Raw genomic sequence first — 19,959 nt, 5'->3', positions numbered from 1 at the left:
GCGTACGTTTTGTATTTTAGGTAAATAAACTTAATGAAAAATTCGTTGAAATGTTTCCAAATGCAAATGGGTGTACACCCACAGAGGACTTAATGGCTATAATTGTAACAATGTATCAAGGTGTGTCCTTAAACTAATGCAAACTTATTTTACATCAAGGTGACTGATGATAAGCTCCAATCTTATTGAATACTGTCTAACATTAACACTGTGTCCGCTGCCATCTCTACTAGCCTCTTGCCAGCGTCTTGAACCATGTTGTCAAACTATGCGCAAATATTAACGTTGTTTGTGACCGCTGGCTGCGTTGCAGGAGCTTCCTCCTCCACGTGCTTGCGTCGAAATAGGATGACATGCGGCTCCGGCGCATGCATCATGTAGTGCACCCAACCCGGACTCTGCTGAACGCCCAGGTTACGCCATTCCGTCTCAGTCATTAGGTGTGATTTGGGGACATGCTTCGCCAAGTCGGCCGGCAGAATAACGTGCCTGCAAGCATAAACGAGAAGGTAAATAAGTGTTCATGCTTTCGGATTAAGAGATAATTAATTACCTGTATTCAAATTTGTCATCAAAATACTTCTCGGAGTATTGAATTTGATCAGCGGGCATAATTATTGTTATTTATTTATTATTTGTGATTGTAGATTTCTTTGGTTGTGGCGGTCGGACGATAAGTTAAAGTGTTGGAAATCGAAATTCCGCATTTAAAAAGAAGCGCTCGCTCTTAACAGTTATCGATCTATTTCAACATTGCGTTAACATCGTACGTTCCCGCCTGTAAATAATGAAAGGTTTTCATTTTGTAAATATATATTGCTTCATCCTTGTTAACTTAAATAGGGCAATTAGCGTTTGTTCCGACATTTTTTGCTAAACGGTTTTCCAAAATGTACTCATTCATGTACAATTCAGAATCAATATACCGCCAAACTGTTGATAATAAATATATAATAATAATGTAATAACAATAAATCTCATTAATTTGTTTTTTTTTTTTTGTTTAATATTTAACAATTTGTTGTCACACTTAAATATGCAAACATTCCTATAGAAACTTGTGTGACAGAGCACAGGAACGAATGAGTAAAGGAACTACTGTGAAACAGAACTGTTAAGAAGAACAAGCTCATTAACCCAGTTCAGTGAACAACTCTTATGTTCACTCATGGAACAATCCAAATATACTCCACATGTGCAGGCAAAGTACAACAGCACCATAAAAGCCAAAAATTTGTAAATTATTTACGTGAAAAGCCAAAAAGGCCTGCAAAACAAAGCTATTTTGTGTGTATGGCGTGTCAATCCTTTGGCAGTGGGTTGTGTTCGTATGCGTGTCATAAAGTTACGCGGCATTGTTGTTGTGTGCGTGTGCAAGAGCGGAGCAGCAATTGCTAAATTGGTTTTTATATAAGCGCCGTGGTTATTTTTTAACAATTTTCACGCATATATTAAATAGTTGCACACACACACACATGTACAAACGTACTGCAGGTTACTGTGTTACCAGCGCGACGAGGAGACTCCCATGACAACGACAAACAACAACAGCAGCAGCAATAACAACAACAAGAAAAGCAACGATAAGGCGATAAAATAAATATGCATATGGGCAGACACAATTAAAAATACACCAAGAGCGGAGCGCCGTCAAGTCAAGGCAAAAACAGTTCCAGTTCCCCGCCCAGTGCTACGCACACACACGCACTTCCACACACTTACATATATGTCAGCATGTGTGTGTGCGTATGAGCCACCTGCTGCTGCTGCTGCTGCCGCTGCTGCTGCCTGGACCACTTGTCTACATAAACTACAAAAACAACTTTAAATCGAACATCTCTTCATACATTGGCAGCGCTGCTGCTGCTTCAAGCTGCCCCGGTGACAGCGGGCAACGAAGGGCAGTGTCTGCCCTAGGTTGACGGCAACAACAAGAACAACAACAACAACAGCAGCAGCAGCAGCAACAACAACAACAATAGAAGCGGCAGCGGCAGCAGCAACAACCACAACAACAGCAACAGCAAGATGAACGCCAGCCTCATATATGAGATACTCATGTATTTGAACTCGTTCTATTTTGGCATGTATGCCGCCTTCGAGGTGGGCGTGGGCGTGCTAAAGGCAATCAATCTGAATTATGGCGAAAACGTTCTGTCACGTGAGGCGACCATTCTTCTCTCGCTGTGCATCATCGAAACGCTGCGCATTGTCTTTGGCCGCAAGAGTAGCCTCAGCGATCGTGGTGAGTAATCCAAAGAAGGGCGAAGTCGAATACGCCTCCTCTTCGACACACACACACACTGACACACACACGCACATACGGTACATACGTGTAAACTTAAATACATGGGTAGCGCTCCTTTTATGTTTACCACTCGTATTTGTTTACTTAATGAGCTGTGCGGTGCGGACAACTCAACAGTTGACTGACGAGCTGGAGCTGGAGGCTGTTGGGGGTGGTGGATGTGGCTGCTATGATGACATGTTCGAATTATTTGTTGCGGTCTTCATGGCGCGACAAGCGTCATCATTGTTTTGTATTCCCATCCCCCTTCCCCCTCTCAGGGCCCCATCCCTCCTCACAGCTCATAAACGTGTTCACACGCAACATGGCGTATGCGTAATTTTGCTCATTTCTATAGCTAAAGCCAAGGGATGCAAACCGGCTTTCAATTGAACTGAAAAATTATTTATTGTCTGATAACTGTGAACAAAACTCTACAAGTCGTTCGGACTTGAGAAATTATATTTCTGTTGGAGTTCACCAAGTTAGGGCTTCCCTTAGTAGACTTTTACTCTATTTTTCTGTATTAATATTCCCCTTAGTCCCAAAGTGTGCAAATTAAAAGTTAAGCATTGGGAACCTAATCGAAGCGATTGCTGTGACTTTTTGACTTTTAGAATATCTCCCACCGTTTCCTCAGAAATTGTTTAGTTCTATTGCCCTTTGTATTGAAACAATCGTTGTTCTAGGGTAAATCTGAAAGTAAAGGAATCACAGACACTTTAGAAAGTGCCCAAAGACGTCTGCTCGGCGTGGGGTTCAGGGCAATCCCTAGTCGGGCATACCTAAATAGAGCACCTTTACTTGTGTTCTTTACACACAAAGCAGAACTGATCCAATTCAGATACATAAATAAGGCTTAGTATGATTGATTATCAATTTAGCTACGTCGTTTTTTGATAAGCCAATTAATTGATTAATACTTGTCGTAGAAGCAGCTTTGTTTTTGTTTCGGTAACTTGAAGACAACTTCTTTCGAAAATGAGTTTATACAGTTTTTATTTTCACATTAAATTTCATAAGACCAAGCCCAACTAAGCTTGTCTTAATAGTTAGTAACACTTAGATTTTGTTTAAACTCTTAAAACTCAACAATCATTGAATAGAACGCACTCTTTTGGTTCGCCTATAAGTATATTTAAGAACACTTGATATTAGGCGTCTATTTAATTTATTGCATTTCAACAGTTTTACTAATTGTTCTCATTTCTTATTTTTTTGATTCCACAGGCTGGCAAGCAACCGCATCCGTAATATTAACACTGCCCAGTCTTGCTATTGTTATCTATTTGTGTTGTTTTCAAACTTATGTTCTCAAACTCGAAATTATTCTGAGTGCCTTAATGATCACCCTACAAGGTGCTGAACTAGTCTATGCCAGCATATTCATTTGTACAATGTGTCGACCCGTTACATACACCTAGCAGTTGGTCAACGTTGCCACGTCGATGTCCATGGCCAAGCCAACGGCAGCATTGCTTGACCCAGGTGCGGCATTAGCAGCTGCAGCTGGAGCTGGAGATGGAACAGAACGACGACGACAACGCATCACTTGGTATAATTACGTGAAGCAGTTTACGTTTACGTTGAGCGATTTGGATGTAGGATGTAAGCCACTAAAGCACACACGCACACACACCAACGACTTTAAGGATCAACACTTCATATAGAAGAGGTCTATGGAAGACAAGATATTATAACAATGAACTACCATAAATACGCTGGCGTATTCCTGCAGTCAGTTCTCGCAGCACCAAACACCGAACAAAGAAACAATGCCAACCATATAAAACCGATAAGGAACCGAGCAAACGCTTTACTAACGAGGTTTGTATAAAAACCCCATATCTTATATAAGGTTTATTACGTGTTGGGCAACAAATCACGACGCAACGCAACGCAACGCGACTCGACTCGACTCGTCCGTTTCGATCAAAAGCGGCATTTGATTTGAATTCGGAGCGCATTCTTTTGTCCGGCCTTTGTCGCCTGGCGCATTGACTCGGACTCGCTCGTTGTTGGTGTATTTTTATACGCTTATAATGATCTAAAATTATATACATATACGAGTGCAGTCTCCACATACGCAGTCGTCTCTGCCGGCTGGCATCGTTGTCGCTGCTCATTATAGGTGCAATACACACTTCTAATTCAAGTGTAATAGTATATACGTAGCCAACCGGGAGACGGCTACTTAGATTAGGCCAGCTAGACTCGTTGGACGCAATCAATCGCCAAAAGAACTCTACAGAAATATTTAGATTTCATTTCATTAAATATTACATGTAATAAAGTGAATATAGACTTAAAGGAATTAAAAGTAGAATTATAGAATATGTTTAAATACATCGAAGAGAGATTTTTAAATTATATTGCAGAAGGTGCTTTAACTACAAGTTACCAAAAGTTTTATTAACACACGAACTTATTTGGCTAGAAGAATTCCGACTAGAGTTTTATTTTTTTAACCGTATAGAAAAGTCAGTGATTAGATTTACTGTAATTATCTCTTTACATTTGTTAATTACAATTTCATTTTATATGTAATTAAGCTGTAGGTTACTTTTTTCATTTGATTTTTAGTTTGCTAAATCTGCCGTCTAGGGGCAGGTCATTCATTGGGCAGCCCTAGCCAAAATGCAGCTAAACACAACTAAGAAACAGATTTTAAGTACCCAATGGCGACAACGACCAGCACATAATAATTCAAATAAATAACAACAAAATGAGCGGCGACAACAGCAGCAAACGGCCACAACTGAGCCAATGGCCGACACATCAGGTCTACATTATTATTATGTTCAGTCTAAAAATATAGCGCCCAACGTGAGCAACGTTGAGCGCGTCGACGCGATCGCTGTCGGGATCCCAGCGAAACAGTGAAACAGTGAATTTAGTGGATACGTGGAGGGAGAGGGTCAGCGTAAGCTAGTTAGTTAAAATGCCGCCAAAGCGACCGCCGCCGCTGGTGCCAAAGAAGCCGAATCCCAGCATGAACTACGAGGTGCTAATCTACTTGAACAGCTTCTACTTTGGCATGTTCGCCTGCTGCGAAATGGCCATGGGATTGCTGAAGGCAATCAATCTGAGCTATACGGGTCACACGCTCGCTCAGGATTCGGCGGTGATGATAAGCTTTATTGTGGTGGAGACGTTTCGTTTAATAATGGGGCGCAAGGGGACGCTGGCCGAGCGAGGTAGGCGTCATTGGCGGCCGTTCAATTTGGCACATTGTCTATTTATAGTTGTTATCAATGTTGTTTTTGTTTTGACTAATGTTTTGCTTTTTTATCTGCAGGCTGGTCTGCCATACTGTCGGTCTTTCTGACCGCTCCCTGCTTTCTGGGCGTCTCGTATCTGCTGCTGCTGCAGACCTACAGGCTGCGTCTGGAATACTGCCTTTGTACGCTGCAGATCGCACTCTACCTGACCGAGGTGTGGTACGCCATAGTCTTCGTATTTTCAATGTGTCGTCCAGTAACTTATGATTAGTAACATACAAGCAACAGCCCCAAGACGAGACATTTACACAGTACTGCATATATATGTACTTAACAAAAAAAAAAATAATAACACAGATTAGCAATATACAAACAGATGAATTGAATTATGAGACATGAGAAATGAGATGGTCCGCAAGCCAACATATATACATATACATATATAACATATAACATATAGCATATAGTATATACATCTCTACTTGTGTATAGTAAGGTTGATGATAGCATACATATATGTGTATATATATATACATATACATTTACTTAAAACGGTTTTATATACGAGAATAATTGTTAACATTTAAGCATCAATTGGAACCAATACAACAAGACAGCCAAAAAGCTCGAACTTGATTCATTTTCACATTTGTAAGACAATGTTTTTTGTACACATAAGAAATGTGCCCATACGCCCAGGAGAATTCAAACTTAATATGTAAAAATTACATAAATTAAAAACTCGAGCCCTTAGGCATATTAGTAAATAATTAAAAAAAAAAAATCCCAATGGAAAACATGTTATTGCCTAGTGAAGAAAACCATGTAAATTCTGCAACAAGTTTACCCAACAATAATACAAAGAATAGTTAATACTTAAAGAAAAACCGTAACAAATACAATTAAAATAGAAAATTTCAAAACTGGCCCACGACAAGTTCAAAAGGCAATGTGTGTACTTTAAAGAACTACTTTATATAAATCTAGTGAAAACCATTGTAAATCAATGTATAAGTAGATGAGAATTGAAACTTAGATGAGCCATTTAACAACAATTTACAAAATGTTTCCCCAACCTCGAAATCCATTTGAACTCATTGCATCTCATAAAAGTCTGCACACCAAATGCTAGTCAATCTGTTTCTCAAGATCGTTGGGTCAACTTTGTGGTTGCTTCACGATTAACTCCTTCTAGTCAGAACAAAATCTCATGCTATTTATTGGTGCATCGCGAACCCATTAAATCAAAACCATTTAAAAGTAGTAAGACACACCTAAACTAATCTTATGTTGGCAACTTTAATTGTATAATACTTATATATATATAATTTCTGTTAAAATGCAAAATGTTAAATCAATTTTTAAAATGCGATAGTCGAACAACCAAAGATATAACACAATTTAGTTATAACGAAAGAAAATTAAAAACAACAAAAACACATTTTATGACGAATTATATACACTTGATGAAAAATAACAATTAAAGAACAAGAAAACAGATGTTTATGGTTTTTAGTTAATCCTAAATGCATGTATGGATAGTAGGCTCTGTTAATTTAATACTTTTTTTGGCGAACATTGAGTTTACTCAATCAAGACTTTATTTAGTTTTCTAAAAAAAAAAAAAAAAAAACGATACACATACATTTTTTTTCAGATTTTCAGGGGCTCTTATTTCAACCCAACATCAAGTAGCACAAGTTCGCTATGGATAAAAATCAGAAGTCTGGTAAGCACTGAGTTCCGTAGATTTGTCTCAGATGAGCAATTTTCGTTTAACAACCGTCTAGTGGAGAATGTTGGTCCAACGCAGTCCCAGTCGAGCAGCAGCCGTCGCGTGATGTGGAAGGTATGCGACGGAGAGGAGGAGGTCTACGATTCCGTTGTAAACTATAGAAGCTTGTCACCGGCCCATCAGTCTAAGAGCCCGTCTAGCTCTAATTCCGAGCACGAGCTGCCGAGTACCAGCAAGTCACAAACCTTGGCTTCCTCCGATGGTAAATATCTGCTCCTAATAAAGGAACCAAAAACTGTGAAGGAGGCGGCAACCAGGTCATCAACTAGTCTGGCCTTGCGCTACAAGCCATCGCACGAATCAGTCCAGGAGCTGGCCAGCACAAAGAGAGCTCGCGCAATTGGATGCTGGCATCATCTGTTTGATAAGATACGTAACAGAAAGCTCGACATCGAGGCATCTCCTTCCCTGGCGATGCGCTACAAGCCATCACACGAATCTCTTAAGAATCGACGCAGCAAGGATCTACTTGTGGACTCGCGGTCGACACCTAGATCGACAAACTCGCCTAAGCCCAAGCTCGCTACTGCAGACCTGAAATTGGAGACGTGCTTCTTCCCGCCCTATCAGACGGCTGTAGTGCGCGAGGTTGCGCCCAAGTTTGCCAACCGCATGTGTATACCCGATGACAGCGACTCGTGTTGCTCTGGCTCCATAGAGTTGCGGATTCCTCTGCTGAAATCGTCGAAATCTAGCAAAATAGCAACTGCTATGCACATGACAGCTCTGCCGGCAAGCACGTCATTTTTCAGTCATGTCGAGACCAAAAACGGCAGCTCAAAGACCAAGCGTCGTACCAAAACACCGGCGACTTCTGGTGGAGGCAATACGAAGGGAAATGGCAGCAAAACCACATCGAGTGGAAGCACGAACAGCGCTTTGCCAACATTACGACAGAGGCAATTGGAGCTGCATCGTGTTCGTGTTCAGATCGAGAAACGCCGTTTGGAGTTGTTGGATTTAAAGATTGTGCGTGAACGGGCGGATGCCTTGCGCCATGAGATACTATTCCACAAGGACTTACAGTTGAAACATAATCAAATCAAATCGTACGAGGACAACAACAGCTCCCAGGCATAAGTGAGCCACAATCTGTTCCCAACCAAATTTCTAGTCATATTTCCCAAAATTTAAATTGTCTTCCAAGCATTGCATTAAAAACAAACTCAAATATACACACAATACCGGTGTTCTATGCAGTCAGCAAGACTTTTTTATTTTATTTTATATTTTTAACATACAACTTTTTCACACAAGTAACCAATTGTACAAAACATTGGCGGTACAAATTTGAATTCAAAAGAATAACCGTTACAAACGTTACAGACCCACTATTTGTGTGTGGGTGTGTCGGCGCTTATGTGTGACTGTCAACGCAGCTGACATTTTTATATGCAAATGCATTTCTTTAAATTCCCATTACAACAAAGTGTAATGCATGCTCAGCATGTTGGTGAAAATGTGCCGCGTCTGCGGCAAAAGCAATTCAAGCGAAAAAAGCTTGAATCTTTTCGAAACAAAAAACCGGAAGTTAGTGCGGCATATTCAAATGCTGACTGGATTGTGGGTAAGTCAAGTCAAGAAGGGATGCATTTTATTTAAATAATCCTCGGCAATCAAATGTAGCTGCGGGATTCGCAAGATGCCCCGGTGTCCATATGTTTTTGCTGTCAATCGGACCTCAAGCAAGCCATGTCGTTTCGCAGGCTCTGCATTAAAACCCAAAAGAAATGGCAGCCACATGTCGAAGTCAGCGATAACTCCGACCTTAGTGAGGAGCCGGAAAGCCCAAGTGCTGGGCCACCGATTCGCCAGAGCGACTGCACTGTCGTCAGTACATATATAGACAGCAAATCGGACGAGGAGCCACAGCAAACAGTGCAAGTTATGCTCAAAGAATGTAAATCTAGCAACAATTTGGGCTCCACAGATGTAGCTGAGGAGCATGATCATTTGGACCTCAACTACATCATGAAGGCCAGCACGGACATCGATACGGACGACAGTGAGCACATCAGAAGTGAAGAAAATGACATTAGCGATAAATACGAACTTCCCAAACCGTCAATAAATACCACAAATGGCTGTAAAAAACTTTTAAAAGCCAAGCAAGAAGTGGCCATCTACATCTGCGAGCTGTGTGGAACGCATGTAAATAGCAAGGTATCATTTGATCGCCACATACGGAAGCATACGGGGGAGCGTCCCTTTGGCTGCGAGTAAGATTTCGATTTTGTGAATATATGCATATCATTGCATAAATTTCAAGTATTCAATTACATTTTGTAGAGCGTGCTCGGCGCGATTTTTATCCGCTGCCGAGCTACGCGCCCATGGCCTCACACACACAGGAGAGCGACCGTTTCCATGTCGATACTGTGATCGCCGATATGTGAGTTATACGGGAAGGCTCAAGCATGAGCGTATACATACCAATGATCGGCCGTTTGTTTGCGCGGAGTGCGGCAAGGCGTTTACCAATGCTTATATACTGAAGAACCATATGCTGGTACATACGGGCGAGCGCATGTTTAGGCAAGTAATTGAGTTGATTGTACAATAAATGCTAAAATCTAATTTTCTAATTGAATCATCAGATGTGATATCTGTCAACGATCATTTCAGCGCAAGACTCATCTTAGAACGCACTACCGCTCAAATATGCACAAGCAGAACGTAGAGAAGCATGAAGACGCACAGGCAGAATCAGTTGAAAACTTATAAAGCGAATTTACTGTATACTTTTATTCTGGGCTAGGGAAAGGCAAGGAAATATAGTTACATATAGAATAGTGGGAATACCTACAATTTGAAGTTTTACTTTGGGGCCAGTGCTGTATTACGACAACAACCTGTTGACGCGTCCGGGTGAATGGCAAATGGCTATTGTGGGTGTGGGACAGCTGCTTTGTTTACATTTGCAATTGATTGAGGTACAATTTAAGTTCCCTGCGAGATATGCTGCAAAATATTTGTCGCATCTGTGCAGTCGACACGGATGCCACTAAGGCAATAAATCTATTTGAGAAGAGCGCACGTCAACTTTTGCGACAAATAAAGCTACTTACCGGCGTTTTTGTAAGTCAATGCAAAGTCTAATCATTGATCAAATTATAAACAATTTGTTAAACCAACTGTGAAGTTGGAGGTCAAACCCGATTTGCCAGAGGTTATATGCAACATCTGTCTGAATGATTTGGACTGTGCCATAGAGTTTCGCAAGCGATGCCTGCGCAACCAGAAGAGATGGAACCAAAAGTACAATGGAGCGCCCGATCCTGAAGCAACTGTTCCTGCGTCTACTCATGTAGTTTGTGTACGTCGCAGTGCGCGCACCCGTGTACGTTGTGCAAGCGAAAACGAGGATGAGGAAGCGCCATTGAGTCCCATTGAAGTGCTCATAAAAGTGGAACAGCCAAATAATCACGCTGACGAAGATGACGGTATCGATCATTTGGACACGGAAACCTGCAATGGCAACGATGACACAACAAATGTTTCCTCGTTGGAAGATGAGAACCATGTGTCACCAATGGAGACAAAACGTCGGCGACAATTGCCAAAATGCACCGTCTCAAAACAGCCGCGCGCCAAGCAAAAGCTACCCGTGTTCTTCTGTGATCAGTGCGGCAACAACGTCACGGGCAAGTCCGCCTTTGACCGACATCTGCGCAAACACAATGGCATAAGGCCCTTCCAGTGCGAGTAAGATGGTCAAGTTAAGCTAGAAGTAATGTCGTGTTTATTAGATATCTTGTCTTGTTTGCAGGCAGTGCTCAGCGCGATTTCTGTCCGCCGGCGAGCTGAAGGGCCATCAAGTAATGCACACAGGACACAGGAAATTTCCATGCCGCTACTGTGATCGAACCTACGTCAACTACAGCGGTCGACTGCGTCACGAGCGGACCCACACAAATGAACGGCCCTTCGTCTGTTCGCACTGTGGCAAGGCGTTCACCAACTCCTACATATTAAAAAACCATAATCTGGTACATACGGGCGAGCGTTTGTTTAGGCAAGTATATGAAAGCAAATCTTTATTATCTAACCGGTTCACTTAAATTATAATGTTCTTTCTGTTAGTTAATCGATCGATATTTAAAACCAGCTTAGAATCAGGTCCCAAAATGAATAGTGCTCTCTCACATATGCATATAATACCCTCGGCTTAGACGAGTTCCTTGTTATAAGTCATGAATCGCTTTAGACGGGCACCGTTGAACGGCTCTTCGCTGCCCGGGGGAAATTTACGCATCTGAATAGGCACATAAAATCGAAATAAAAACATTTAGATTATTTGAGTCAAGTACAGTGCTGCTCTTTCTTGTTAGGTGCTTACAAATGTGCTCAAAGGTTATATACTTACACAAAAGCGAATAACTCAAATACCCCAAACCAAGTTTCTATTCAAAATACTACGAAGATATGTTAAAAATAATGTATATGGTTTTTAAAACAATAGCAACATTAAGTTTTGTAAAACCAAAGCATAATTTTAGCATGTCCTTTCGTTCTTAAATACTATTAAAATTAAATTATCTCCAGTGATAAAATATTCAAAAACTTATCTACTTGAGCTAGGTCGACATCGAGAATTATTTTTAATATATTAGTAGTTTAGAAAAATAATATATCGCCGCGTTTGTACTGAACTATAGAATTGTTAAAGCCACTGACTAACAGTTTTTATATATTTGCTCGCATATAAATGCTCGTTAAAGTTTGCCTTTTTGTATGGGATATGTGTTATTTCGTAAATGTGTTTATAGGTAGTGTATCTATAGGTATATATGCAGGTAAGTACAGCAGAACAAAACTGTGATATTTAGCCGTGTTATCCAGTTACTCAAAGCTGCCAGCGTATGGTGCAATGATAATGTACAATAAGCTGTTAAAATTTGTTGTGTTGTTTGTGATTATTGTATTAGGGTTCGTCTTTGGCGAATCGTTTCTGTAATTAAACAAAACTCAGTATTAGAATGTCTTATTTGGTATAAATTAATCAACAATTAAATGTACAAGTGATATGTCAACAATATATATATATAGATACGTAGCATAAATATGAAAGCTTAAATTAATTATTTTCGTACATTGTATGAACTTAATAAATGGGTGGTGTAAAGTGCAAAATGTAAATAACGCTAGTTATCGTATTTCCTTGAATAACAAATGAGTCACTTGTCAAATAATATGATTAAATATTAGGAGTTTTTCCCCAATACACATATAAGACAAATTTATAATTAGCAAATGTAAGCTTGGATGAGGTTACATTTAAAAATCTTAAACAACAGCAAGGAACATAATTGTTGAGCATCCCGAATATCATGTTTCCTATACATCCGCTGTCGTTTGTTATATTTGGTAAGCATCTGGCATTCGATCATAGAATCTACTTAATTGGATAATTGCTTACCATAATTCTATATTTCTCCTTGCATGCATAATCCGATTCATCAATATCCATATAACAGTCAGATTTATATTCAGCTGGCAATGGGTTTCCTTCGTATTCGCACAACTTGTGTAGGGGCCGAGCTCTAAATGTTGGAATTAATAGTCGTAAATATATATATGTATATTAGTATACGGCCAAGTAGGAATATCAATGCTATTTACGTGACAATAATTTTGTTCATCGAAGACGGCTTCTGCATTGGGCAATAAAACACATCTGGTGTCTTTTTGTCGAATACAATCTTTCTCATCATATCCTTTTCCTTGAGAACTGCCTTACCACCAAGGGTAGCCCGCGTGCTACACACAAGTGTGGTTAAAGCAAAGATGGCAAGTAAATTGCTCTTCATTATAAAATCAGAAACTGCAAGTAAAAAGATGTATTACATTTTTAAAAATATTAACATTTTTGTGCCCTGAACCCTGCCTTTAGTTATTGAATAGGCGCAGTAGGTCTTTCACCTGCTCACAAATTTGTAATGATATCATCGATATGGAAACCTGACTAAGCACTTCAAGTATCGCCCACACAAAAAGAGTCAGCTTTGCATGTTATTCCCTATTTGGAATTAAAAGTACACTATAATACCCTATTAGGATTTGAACTTAAAAAAGAGTCACTCAATACATGGTTTAAGATTGGCAATTTGCGCTTGTTGCGAGGTGAATTATTAGAAAAATACACTCGCAACCTTGAATGGATTCAGTGTCTCTATACCTTGAGCAACAAGTATTAAGACGTGTATTTACGCACAGTTAGAAAACTTTCTACTTTTAATACAAGTTTTTTTTTTTTTTTTTTTTGTATGTATAACTGTATACTTGCTTGGCTTAAATATAGCAAATATTTGTCGCAGATTTTAAAATATGCACTAAAACAAAAAGAAATCGTGCCGCCTCACCTGAAAGCTAACTCAAACTGTTGCTTTTTGCAACTCGTACAAGTCGAACAAACTCGGACTACCTCTAAGCACTGAAAAAGCTCTTTTCGGCTTGTCGAGAGTATATACAAATGCATGTTGTTTTTAAGAACCGGTTTCTTCGCCATTCAAAAGAAGTAGGTACATACATACATACATACATACATACATACATACATACATATCTATGTATAAGGAAAGGTAGCATGTTGTGTGTGACCAACCGAGCAGGCATGGCTGCCTCTGTAGTTATTACCTGCATTTCCAAAGCCAATTTGAGTAATGTTTTGAGAAGAGCAGAAAATCGGAGATGGTTGTATTTAATAGTTGATCTCACGAGCTGGCGCTAAAAGATACAAGCTACTTGTTTAAAAATAAAAACTATTCATAATATTTATATGTTTCAAGCCATATGCTTATTTTCCACAGGTGCGACTTGTGCGAACGCTCTTTTTCAAGGCCAACTCATCTAAAGACTCACTATCGCTCCAATACTCACAAACAGAATGTGGAAAAGTCATGTGTGACACAACAGAAGGCGGGCGAGCTACACACAGTGGATGCAATCATCTTGCCCCAATCTACCGGAGAGTCGCAGGGCGTGGTAGTTGTTACAGTTGAAGTTCCTTTGGCGCATTAGTTGCTGTTAAATCATTCAAAATTCTTTCAACAATTGCTGGAATACTGAACAAATAATTAGTGCAAATTCAAATTAAATAGTTTCCTTGTATAGTGCAAATATATGCTGTCCGAATAAAGCAAAGGCAATTTTGGCCTTTAGTTTATATACTAAAAAAATAGCATATATTTTATTATGGTTTTCCTTGTTCTTTTGGCCTAAATTTAGTGTCAACCGAATTTCTACAATTTACGTACTGAATCATATGCATGCGCTTGGAATCATTTAACTTGTATTCTTTATTTCCTTGTTTTGACGCTCTCGTTTGCGCTTGTGGGCGCTGGACCGAAAATGTGTAACAAGATGAGTATGTCTTCTAAAGGTTTTGTTGCAAAGCTCGCAGCTGTAATTGGAGGGCATATAATTAAGCTAACACGTGACATACAGTTAATCGAAGCCTCACCTGAAGGCACGCTCGCCGGAATGAATGAGCATGTGATTCTTGAGTATGTAGGGAGCGGTAAAGGCCTTGCCACAGCTTGTGCACGCATACGGGCGTTCATTGGTGTGTGTGCGCTGATGCTTTATCCGGGAACTGTTGTCCGCGAAGCTACGCTCGCAGTATTGACAGGCAAAGGGACGTTCACCGGTGTGCCTCCGCATGTGACTCTTCAACTCGGAGCTTGTGCAAAAGCGATCCTGGCAGACTCTAGCAGAAATGAAATGCGTATTACGTTAATTTGATATTTGCTGCTTATTCATATTCGTATTCGTATTTTGTATGCTTACTCGCACGGGAACTGTTTGTCTCCACGATGTCGTCTGCAGTGTAGTTCAAAGGCCATGCGTCCAGATATGTGAATGCCGCATTCATCACAAACGAATATTATGTTTCCGAGGCCTTTTCGTGCTCGTTTTTTCTTGACTTCAATTTTTGGCGCTGCGATCTCTTCGTTCAACTCCCGGCTCGATATCACACACTCTTCATTCCACTCCTTATCAGTCAGGATATAATCTTCGGTAGTTGCAACATCAACGGCTTCGTTGGCAATCGCACATTGGGGCTCATCGGTGAGATTTTCCATGGCCTCTGAAGCTCGGATCTCTTGTACTTCAGCCTCCTGGATGACTGCCTCATCATCTATTATAATATCGTACTCCAATAATTCATCCTGTCTGCGATGCTCCTCTGTATTCATTTCGTCTGCTTCTAGTTGCGGTTTTAAAATCAACTCCTCATCTGACTCTAATTGTGTTCCAGAGTGGCTTGTGTTGAATGATTTTTCGCAACTGTTGCTAGCTAGTTCCATTACGGCTGTCCTATACTCCTCGGATACATTCTTCAGCTCTTCCTCGGCTAACGCTGTCAGGAGTTGCTGCTGTGCTGCAATTACCCTGTCGCTGAACCCGATCGCTTCGCGCAATTCAGTCTGGCAGAAAGTACATATTAGGTCTGGCAAACATTTTGCATTTTCCAACTGCGTTACCGTAAATGATATATAATTAACAATGTCTGCGGATAAACATTAAATATAATACTTACAGTCAAGCCCGTAAGGACTTGAATGCTCCAAAGCACATCTTTATTATCAAAAATTCTTAACGATTCTTTCAAAGCGGCATATCTGCCACAAACTCTGCACATGTTTTTAAGCATTGTGCGCTTGTATAAATAAACAAAAAACTGGTTGAGCGCCACAAATAATAGGTAAACAATTTTATTTGAAGCAACAGCTGTTTTCATTGAGTTTGCCATTCACATGTGTGCGGAATGTAATAGCTGTAACCTTTTTATGATTAGTGTTGTAAAACAAATTCTTGGCTTTTTAAAAATTTCCCACAAAAATTTGAATATGTTTAACCAATTAAATCTAACTTAGATTTTTCATTTTTTTAATAATTAAAGTATGTTTTATTGATTTCAGTATAATATAAATAGCAGTAGATTTGCTGAATTAAGCATCACAATGAAGTTCGTAACTTAATTTTTGTTATGTCAAATTAATGCGATATTGATAACAATTAACCCACATCTCAGAATTTTAATGAAAATAAATGGTCTGGAAACTAAAAAGTTATTTGCAAATTTGGGATTTTATATGTTAATATAAATAGCTCATCATTCTGCACACAAATGTATGCTTCATAAAGTTTATTATTGTTTAATTATACCCTACACATACAAAAGCAGATACATGTTAAAAAGTTTGTGCTGATTATATATGAATACAACTTTCAAATTAATTAACTTTTCACTTTTATTCCCTGGTTTTGCTGCTCTAGATTACGCCTGTGGGCGCTGGACCGACAATGAGTAGCCAAATGTGTTTGGCGTATAAAGGTTTTATTGCACAGCTCGCAACTGTAAGCGGAAAATATATTAAACAGAGTTTGCAAGTTGTATAATAAATGAGGAACCCCACCTGAAAGCTCGCTCGCCGGAATGAATGAGCATGTGATTCTTGAGTATATAGGCGGTGGTGAAGGCCTTTCCACAGCTAGTGCACACATACGGGCGCTCATTGGTATGCGTCCTCTCGTGTTTCAGCCGCGTGCTATAGTCCGTGAAGCAGCGTCCACAGTACTGGCATGCAAAGGGTCGTTCCCCGGTGTGCCTCCGCATATGTCGTTTTAGCTCGGAGCTAGTGCAAAAGCGATCCTGGCATATGCTGACAGATATTAGAAGTGCATTACGTCAATGTAATATATGTTGTTTATACGTTTTTGGCATGCTTACTCGCATTGGAACTGTTTGTCTCCACGATGTCGTCTGCAGTGCAGTTCAAAGGCCATGCGTCCAGATATGTGATTGCCACATTCATCACAGACAAATATGAGACTTCCTACGCGTTTTCGTCCTCGTTTTTTCCTTCCGACACTTTGCATGGCAATCTCGTCGTTTAACACTCTGTCCAAAACTGCACACTCCTCATCTGAGTCCTTGTCAGGCAGGATATAGTCTTCGGTAGCTGAGTTTTCGTTGGCATCGCTGACTAATGCTCTTGGGTGCTCATCAAGCGGATTTTCTATTGTTTCCAAGGTGCCGGCATTCTGTGCTTCATCCACCTGTCTAACTAAGTCATCATCAAGGTTTATGTCGTACTCTATGAGGTCTCCATGTTGGCTGTGTTCCTCTATAATTATCTCGTCTTCTTCCTGTTGCACTTTTATTATCAACTCTTCATCCGGCTCAGGCTCACTTGTAGCCGCGGTTTCCGATTGTGACTCAGAGTTCCTGGCATTGATTAATTTTTGGCTACTGTTGCCAGCATATTCCATTACGGCTACCCGGTACTCCTCGGATACATCCTTCAGCTCCTCCTCGCTTAAGGCAGACAGGAGCTGCTGCTGTGCTGCCACGACTCTATCGCAAAATCTGATTGCTTCGCGTAATTCTGTCTGGCAGCAAATGCATATTAGGTTTGGCAAGCATTTTGCATTTTCTAACTGCATAAAAATATCGTTAGTTTCATTTGCATATTTGTGTGTCAGCTGACAACTCAAAAACACAAATAATATACTTACAATTAAACCCGTAAGGACTTGAATGCGCCAAAGTATGTTTTGATCCTCGAATATTCTTATCGAATTCTTGTAGGCTGCATATCTGCCACACACTCTGCACATATTCTTGAGCATTGCGTGCAGTTATAAAAGCAAATATTTTTGTAGCTCAATAAATAAATATGTAAACAGCGTCGTTTGATGGTACAGCTGTTTTTGTTATTTTTTGCCATTCGCGTGTGCGCGTAACATCGCTTGCACTGTGTTGACTAGCGTTTGATTTATAGCTGTTAACCAATTGTTGTAATTTGTACATTATATTCGTAAATAAAGAACAATTTTCAGTACTGAATTAGTTATTTGCTTTATTTAAAGATAAATTCAATACAATTTACATAAGTTATCGCTATGGTTTTGAAAAGGTTGGGTTGTAAGCAAATATTCCTAAAGTATATAAAATGTAGGCATTAATTACAATCGTTTATTTTATCTAATATAGAATAGGTTTTTTGTAATCTTATTTAACGGTGATGATTAAACACGTATTTTATTAATCCTGAATATGCAAACTCTCCTCATCCATTTCCAATTTGAGCTGAAGGGCGGGGTCGTGCTGCATTTGCTGCTTCATCTGATACTTTTCCAAAGTACGCTTGTGCACCCCGGTTCGCATATGTGTGCTGAGATGAGTGGGAAGCATGAAAGATTTGTCGCAGAGCTCGCATCTGAAAGCAGAAGAAATTCTTTTAAAGCCAAGCCTTTTAGGCGATAACCCGACATATTTTACCTATAAGAGCGCAAGCCGGAATGTGTTAACATATGGTTTTTAAGAATGTAGCCCGTGGTAAAAGCCTTGCCGCAGGTGCCACACACATAGGGGCGCTCGTTGGTGTGGGTGCGTTCGTGCTTGACGCGCGTCGTATAGTCGGAGAAGCAGCGTCCACAGTACTGGCAGGCAAAGGGGCGCTCTCCGGTGTGCTTGCGCATGTGGCGCTTGAGCTCCGAGGTGGTGCAAAAGCATTTGTCACAGATTCTAGAAAGAAATGTAAATCATTTATATTTGTTTGTGTATATGATTGGACACCACTTACTCGCACTGGAAATCCTTCTCGCCGCGATGCCGACGGCAATGCAACTCGAATGCCATACGTCCCTTTATGTGATTGCCGCATTGCTCGCAAATGTAAACACCGCCTGCCCCTCTGCGACGAGGATCTTCGGGTTTAATTTTTGGCTTTGGCGGCAGGCTGCTCTTTTTCACAGCATTCTCATGCTCATATTCATCATCGAGCACATTGTCCAGAACGGCCACCTCGTCGTCAGAATCATACAGATAGACCTCCGTGGGATCGGGCACTATCAGTTGATTCGACATGTTCTCAATTTTCACAATATTCCCATCATCGTCTGCCATGAGGCATTCGTATTGCGTCTCCTCCACCAACGATTCATTGTCATCCTCGTCAGCTTCAATGAAATCCGTCATGTCGGGGCCAATTTCATATTTGACTTTCGTAACAGTTCCACTACTTTCCGGCAGCAATTTGACCAGGTCATCATCGTCCGCATGCTGGTAATCAGGCTCGATTTCTCGCTCCATTTCGGTTTCAGGTTCCGAGTCACCTTCGGTTTCTTGATCATCTGCTGACGGCGTTAAGGCTTCGTTTCCCATTACAAGTGCCTTGTATTTTTCGGGTATGCCCTCCTGCTGCTGTTTGGTGAGCCCCGCTAGTAATTCACGCTGTGCGCTGATGCAGCGGTCGCGAAACCTGACGGCACTGGTTAATTCAATGTTGCAGCACTCACACATCAGCTCGGGTAAGCATAGATAGCTTTCCAGCTGTAAATAAACAAATGAGATGCATAAGATAATTGCCAAAGCAGAGTCTTGTCCCGCTTACCCGTAAGCCCGTGAGCGTTTCTATGTTGCCTAGCAGCTTTTTATTGGCTTTATCAAATATTTTGAAAGATTTCTTGAAACTGGCGTATTTACCGCACACTCTGCATGTGTTCTTTAGCCATTTGTTCGGTACTTTTGCCATATTTTTCTAAGTAAAACAATTTTTTTTATGGATAAATGGTGGAAAAAGATGCGCGGATGTGTCTCGCGTTGCCAACTACTTTTCATATATATTGTTTTGCCATTCACTGGG

General features: G+C 40.4%; 10 protein-coding genes across 12 annotated transcripts; 5 read left to right on the top strand and 5 right to left on the bottom strand.

Moving 5' to 3' along the window:
- Positions 1-6: 6 nt before the first annotated feature.
- Positions 7-4,103, bottom strand: LOC115759469 (cyclin-dependent kinases regulatory subunit). Its single transcript, XM_030700402.1, has 3 exons — positions 3,999-4,103; positions 554-778; positions 7-489 (listed from the first exon to the last, which is right to left on the bottom strand). The coding sequence occupies exons 2-3, from the start codon at positions 610-612 to the stop codon at positions 267-269; spliced, it is 282 nt and encodes a 93-aa protein (XP_030556262.1). The 5' UTR covers positions 613-778; positions 3,999-4,103; the 3' UTR covers positions 7-266.
- Positions 1,762-4,047, top strand: LOC115759468. The gene is made up of 2 exons (XM_030700401.1): positions 1,762-2,245; positions 3,518-4,047. Exons 1-2 carry the CDS (start codon positions 2,029-2,031, stop codon positions 3,709-3,711), a joined length of 411 nt encoding a protein of 136 aa, XP_030556261.1. The 5' UTR covers positions 1,762-2,028; the 3' UTR covers positions 3,712-4,047.
- LOC115759465 lies at positions 4,049-7,007 on the top strand. 2 transcript variants are annotated; one of them, XM_030700399.1, is made up of 3 exons: positions 4,049-4,114; positions 4,871-5,484; positions 5,586-5,779. In XM_030700399.1, the coding sequence occupies exons 2-3, from the start codon at positions 5,229-5,231 to the stop codon at positions 5,777-5,779; spliced, it is 450 nt and encodes a 149-aa protein (XP_030556259.1). In that variant the 5' UTR covers positions 4,049-4,114; positions 4,871-5,228. The 2 variants fall into 2 exon arrangements, with proteins under 2 accessions (XP_030556259.1, XP_030556260.1); XM_030700400.1 differs by lacking the exon at positions 4,049-4,114 and having other exon boundaries at positions 5,229-5,484; positions 5,586-7,007.
- Positions 7,008-7,131: 124 nt separating this feature from the next.
- On the top strand, positions 7,132-8,486 carry LOC115759567. The gene is made up of 2 exons (XM_030700532.1): positions 7,132-7,237; positions 7,299-8,486. Exons 1-2 carry the CDS (start codon positions 7,216-7,218, stop codon positions 8,381-8,383), a joined length of 1,107 nt encoding a protein of 368 aa, XP_030556392.1. The 5' UTR covers positions 7,132-7,215; the 3' UTR covers positions 8,384-8,486.
- Positions 8,487-8,569: 83 nt separating this feature from the next.
- Positions 8,570-10,090, top strand: LOC115759568 (transcription factor Ouib). The gene is made up of 4 exons (XM_030700533.1): positions 8,570-8,870; positions 8,930-9,522; positions 9,593-9,838; positions 9,901-10,090. Exons 1-4 carry the CDS (start codon positions 8,742-8,744, stop codon positions 10,025-10,027), a joined length of 1,095 nt encoding a protein of 364 aa, XP_030556393.1. The 5' UTR covers positions 8,570-8,741; the 3' UTR covers positions 10,028-10,090.
- A 62-nt stretch (positions 10,091-10,152) lies between these two features.
- LOC115759565 (transcription factor Ouib) lies at positions 10,153-14,338 on the top strand. Its single transcript, XM_030700531.1, has 4 exons — positions 10,153-10,381; positions 10,446-11,008; positions 11,073-11,318; positions 14,113-14,338. The coding sequence occupies exons 1-4, from the start codon at positions 10,262-10,264 to the stop codon at positions 14,321-14,323; spliced, it is 1,140 nt and encodes a 379-aa protein (XP_030556391.1). The 5' UTR covers positions 10,153-10,261; the 3' UTR covers positions 14,324-14,338.
- On the bottom strand, positions 11,362-13,731 carry LOC115759574. Of its 2 annotated transcripts, none has more exons than XM_030700540.1 (4): positions 13,666-13,729; positions 12,926-13,127; positions 12,723-12,846; positions 11,362-11,558 (listed from the first exon to the last, which is right to left on the bottom strand). In XM_030700540.1, the coding sequence occupies exons 2-4, from the start codon at positions 13,111-13,113 to the stop codon at positions 11,472-11,474; spliced, it is 399 nt and encodes a 132-aa protein (XP_030556400.1). In that variant the 5' UTR covers positions 13,114-13,127; positions 13,666-13,729; the 3' UTR covers positions 11,362-11,471. The 2 variants fall into 2 exon arrangements, with proteins under 2 accessions (XP_030556400.1, XP_030556401.1); XM_030700541.1 differs by lacking the exon at positions 11,362-11,558 and adding an exon at positions 11,843-12,254 and having other exon boundaries at positions 13,666-13,731.
- A 235-nt stretch (positions 14,339-14,573) lies between the features above and the next one.
- LOC115759563 (transcription factor Ouib-like) lies at positions 14,574-16,061 on the bottom strand. The gene is made up of 4 exons (XM_030700529.1): positions 15,846-16,061; positions 15,092-15,780; positions 14,766-15,011; positions 14,574-14,705 (listed from the first exon to the last, which is right to left on the bottom strand). Exons 1-4 carry the CDS (start codon positions 16,056-16,058, stop codon positions 14,588-14,590), a joined length of 1,266 nt encoding a protein of 421 aa, XP_030556389.1. The 5' UTR covers positions 16,059-16,061; the 3' UTR covers positions 14,574-14,587.
- A 238-nt stretch (positions 16,062-16,299) lies between these two features.
- LOC115759564 (transcription factor Ouib-like) lies at positions 16,300-17,995 on the bottom strand. The gene is made up of 4 exons (XM_030700530.1): positions 17,828-17,995; positions 17,040-17,749; positions 16,726-16,971; positions 16,300-16,664 (listed from the first exon to the last, which is right to left on the bottom strand). The coding sequence occupies exons 1-4, from the start codon at positions 17,939-17,941 to the stop codon at positions 16,547-16,549; spliced, it is 1,188 nt and encodes a 395-aa protein (XP_030556390.1). The 5' UTR covers positions 17,942-17,995; the 3' UTR covers positions 16,300-16,546.
- Positions 17,996-18,171: 176 nt separating this feature from the next.
- LOC115759562 (transcription factor Ouib) lies at positions 18,172-19,945 on the bottom strand. Its single transcript, XM_030700528.1, has 4 exons — positions 19,708-19,945; positions 18,898-19,646; positions 18,594-18,839; positions 18,172-18,531 (listed from the first exon to the last, which is right to left on the bottom strand). The coding sequence occupies exons 1-4, from the start codon at positions 19,846-19,848 to the stop codon at positions 18,357-18,359; spliced, it is 1,311 nt and encodes a 436-aa protein (XP_030556388.1). The 5' UTR covers positions 19,849-19,945; the 3' UTR covers positions 18,172-18,356.
- Between the last annotated feature and the right edge of the window lie 14 nt (positions 19,946-19,959).

This window comes from Drosophila novamexicana, unplaced genomic scaffold (genome assembly GCF_003285875.2).
Source record: "Drosophila novamexicana strain 15010-1031.04,08,12 unplaced genomic scaffold, DnovRS2.1 tig00000308-arrow-arrow-pilon, whole genome shotgun sequence".
NCBI classification, from domain to species: domain Eukaryota; kingdom Metazoa; phylum Arthropoda; class Insecta; order Diptera; family Drosophilidae; genus Drosophila; species Drosophila novamexicana.
Note: the sequence above shows the minus strand (reverse complement) of the source record. Positions and strands in the feature narration are given on the sequence as shown.

Coding starts and splice junctions, on each gene's coding strand:
- LOC115759562 (XM_030700528.1), bottom strand. CDS start 19,848: ATGGCAAAAGTACCGAACAAATGGCTAAAGAACACATGCAGAGTGTGC. Junction 19,647..19,707: donor AAACGCTCACGGGCTTACGG/GTAAGCGGGACA, acceptor GTTTATTTACAG/CTGGAAAGCTATCTATGCTT. Junction 18,532..18,593: donor TCCGGCTTGCGCTCTTATAG/GTAAAATATGTC, acceptor TTCTGCTTTCAG/ATGCGAGCTCTGCGACAAAT.
- LOC115759468 (XM_030700401.1), top strand. CDS start 2,029: ATGAACGCCAGCCTCATATATGAGATACTCATGTATTTGAACTCGTTC. Junction 2,246..3,517: donor GAGTAGCCTCAGCGATCGTG/GTGAGTAATCCA, acceptor TTGATTCCACAG/GCTGGCAAGCAACCGCATCC.
- LOC115759465 (XM_030700400.1), top strand. CDS start 5,229: ATGCCGCCAAAGCGACCGCCGCCGCTGGTGCCAAAGAAGCCGAATCCC. Junction 5,485..5,585: donor GGGGACGCTGGCCGAGCGAG/GTAGGCGTCATT, acceptor TTTTATCTGCAG/GCTGGTCTGCCATACTGTCG.
- LOC115759564 (XM_030700530.1), bottom strand. CDS start 17,941: ATGCTCAAGAATATGTGCAGAGTGTGTGGCAGATATGCAGCCTACAAG. Junction 17,750..17,827: donor AAGTCCTTACGGGTTTAATT/GTAAGTATATTA, acceptor ATTTTTATGCAG/TTAGAAAATGCAAAATGCTT. Junction 16,972..17,039: donor GACAAACAGTTCCAATGCGA/GTAAGCATGCCA, acceptor AATATCTGTCAG/CATATGCCAGGATCGCTTTT.
- LOC115759574 (XM_030700540.1), bottom strand. CDS start 13,113: ATGAAGAGCAATTTACTTGCCATCTTTGCTTTAACCACACTTGTGTGT. Junction 12,847..12,925: donor ATGAACAAAATTATTGTCAC/GTAAATAGCATT, acceptor TCCAACATTTAG/AGCTCGGCCCCTACACAAGT. Junction 11,559..12,722: donor AGGAGAAATATAGAATTATG/GTAAGCAATTAT, acceptor GTGCCTATTCAG/ATGCGTAAATTTCCCCCGGG.
- LOC115759568 (XM_030700533.1), top strand. CDS start 8,742: ATGCTCAGCATGTTGGTGAAAATGTGCCGCGTCTGCGGCAAAAGCAAT. Junction 8,871..8,929: donor AAATGCTGACTGGATTGTGG/GTAAGTCAAGTC, acceptor AATCAAATGTAG/CTGCGGGATTCGCAAGATGC. Junction 9,839..9,900: donor ACGGGCGAGCGCATGTTTAG/GCAAGTAATTGA, acceptor TTGAATCATCAG/ATGTGATATCTGTCAACGAT.
- LOC115759469 (XM_030700402.1), bottom strand. CDS start 612: ATGCCCGCTGATCAAATTCAATACTCCGAGAAGTATTTTGATGACAAA. Junction 490..553: donor GATGACAAATTTGAATACAG/GTAATTAATTAT, acceptor TTATGCTTGCAG/GCACGTTATTCTGCCGGCCG.
- LOC115759567 (XM_030700532.1), top strand. CDS start 7,216: ATGGATAAAAATCAGAAGTCTG. Junction 7,238..7,298: donor GGATAAAAATCAGAAGTCTG/GTAAGCACTGAG, acceptor ACAACCGTCTAG/TGGAGAATGTTGGTCCAACG.
- LOC115759565 (XM_030700531.1), top strand. CDS start 10,262: ATGCTGCAAAATATTTGTCGCATCTGTGCAGTCGACACGGATGCCACT. Junction 11,009..11,072: donor ATAAGGCCCTTCCAGTGCGA/GTAAGATGGTCA, acceptor TCTTGTTTGCAG/GCAGTGCTCAGCGCGATTTC. Junction 11,319..14,112: donor ACGGGCGAGCGTTTGTTTAG/GCAAGTATATGA, acceptor TATTTTCCACAG/GTGCGACTTGTGCGAACGCT.
- LOC115759563 (XM_030700529.1), bottom strand. CDS start 16,058: ATGGCAAACTCAATGAAAACAGCTGTTGCTTCAAATAAAATTGTTTAC. Junction 15,781..15,845: donor AAGTCCTTACGGGCTTGACT/GTAAGTATTATA, acceptor ACGGTAACGCAG/TTGGAAAATGCAAAATGTTT. Junction 14,706..14,765: donor TCCGGCGAGCGTGCCTTCAG/GTGAGGCTTCGA, acceptor CTCCAATTACAG/CTGCGAGCTTTGCAACAAAA.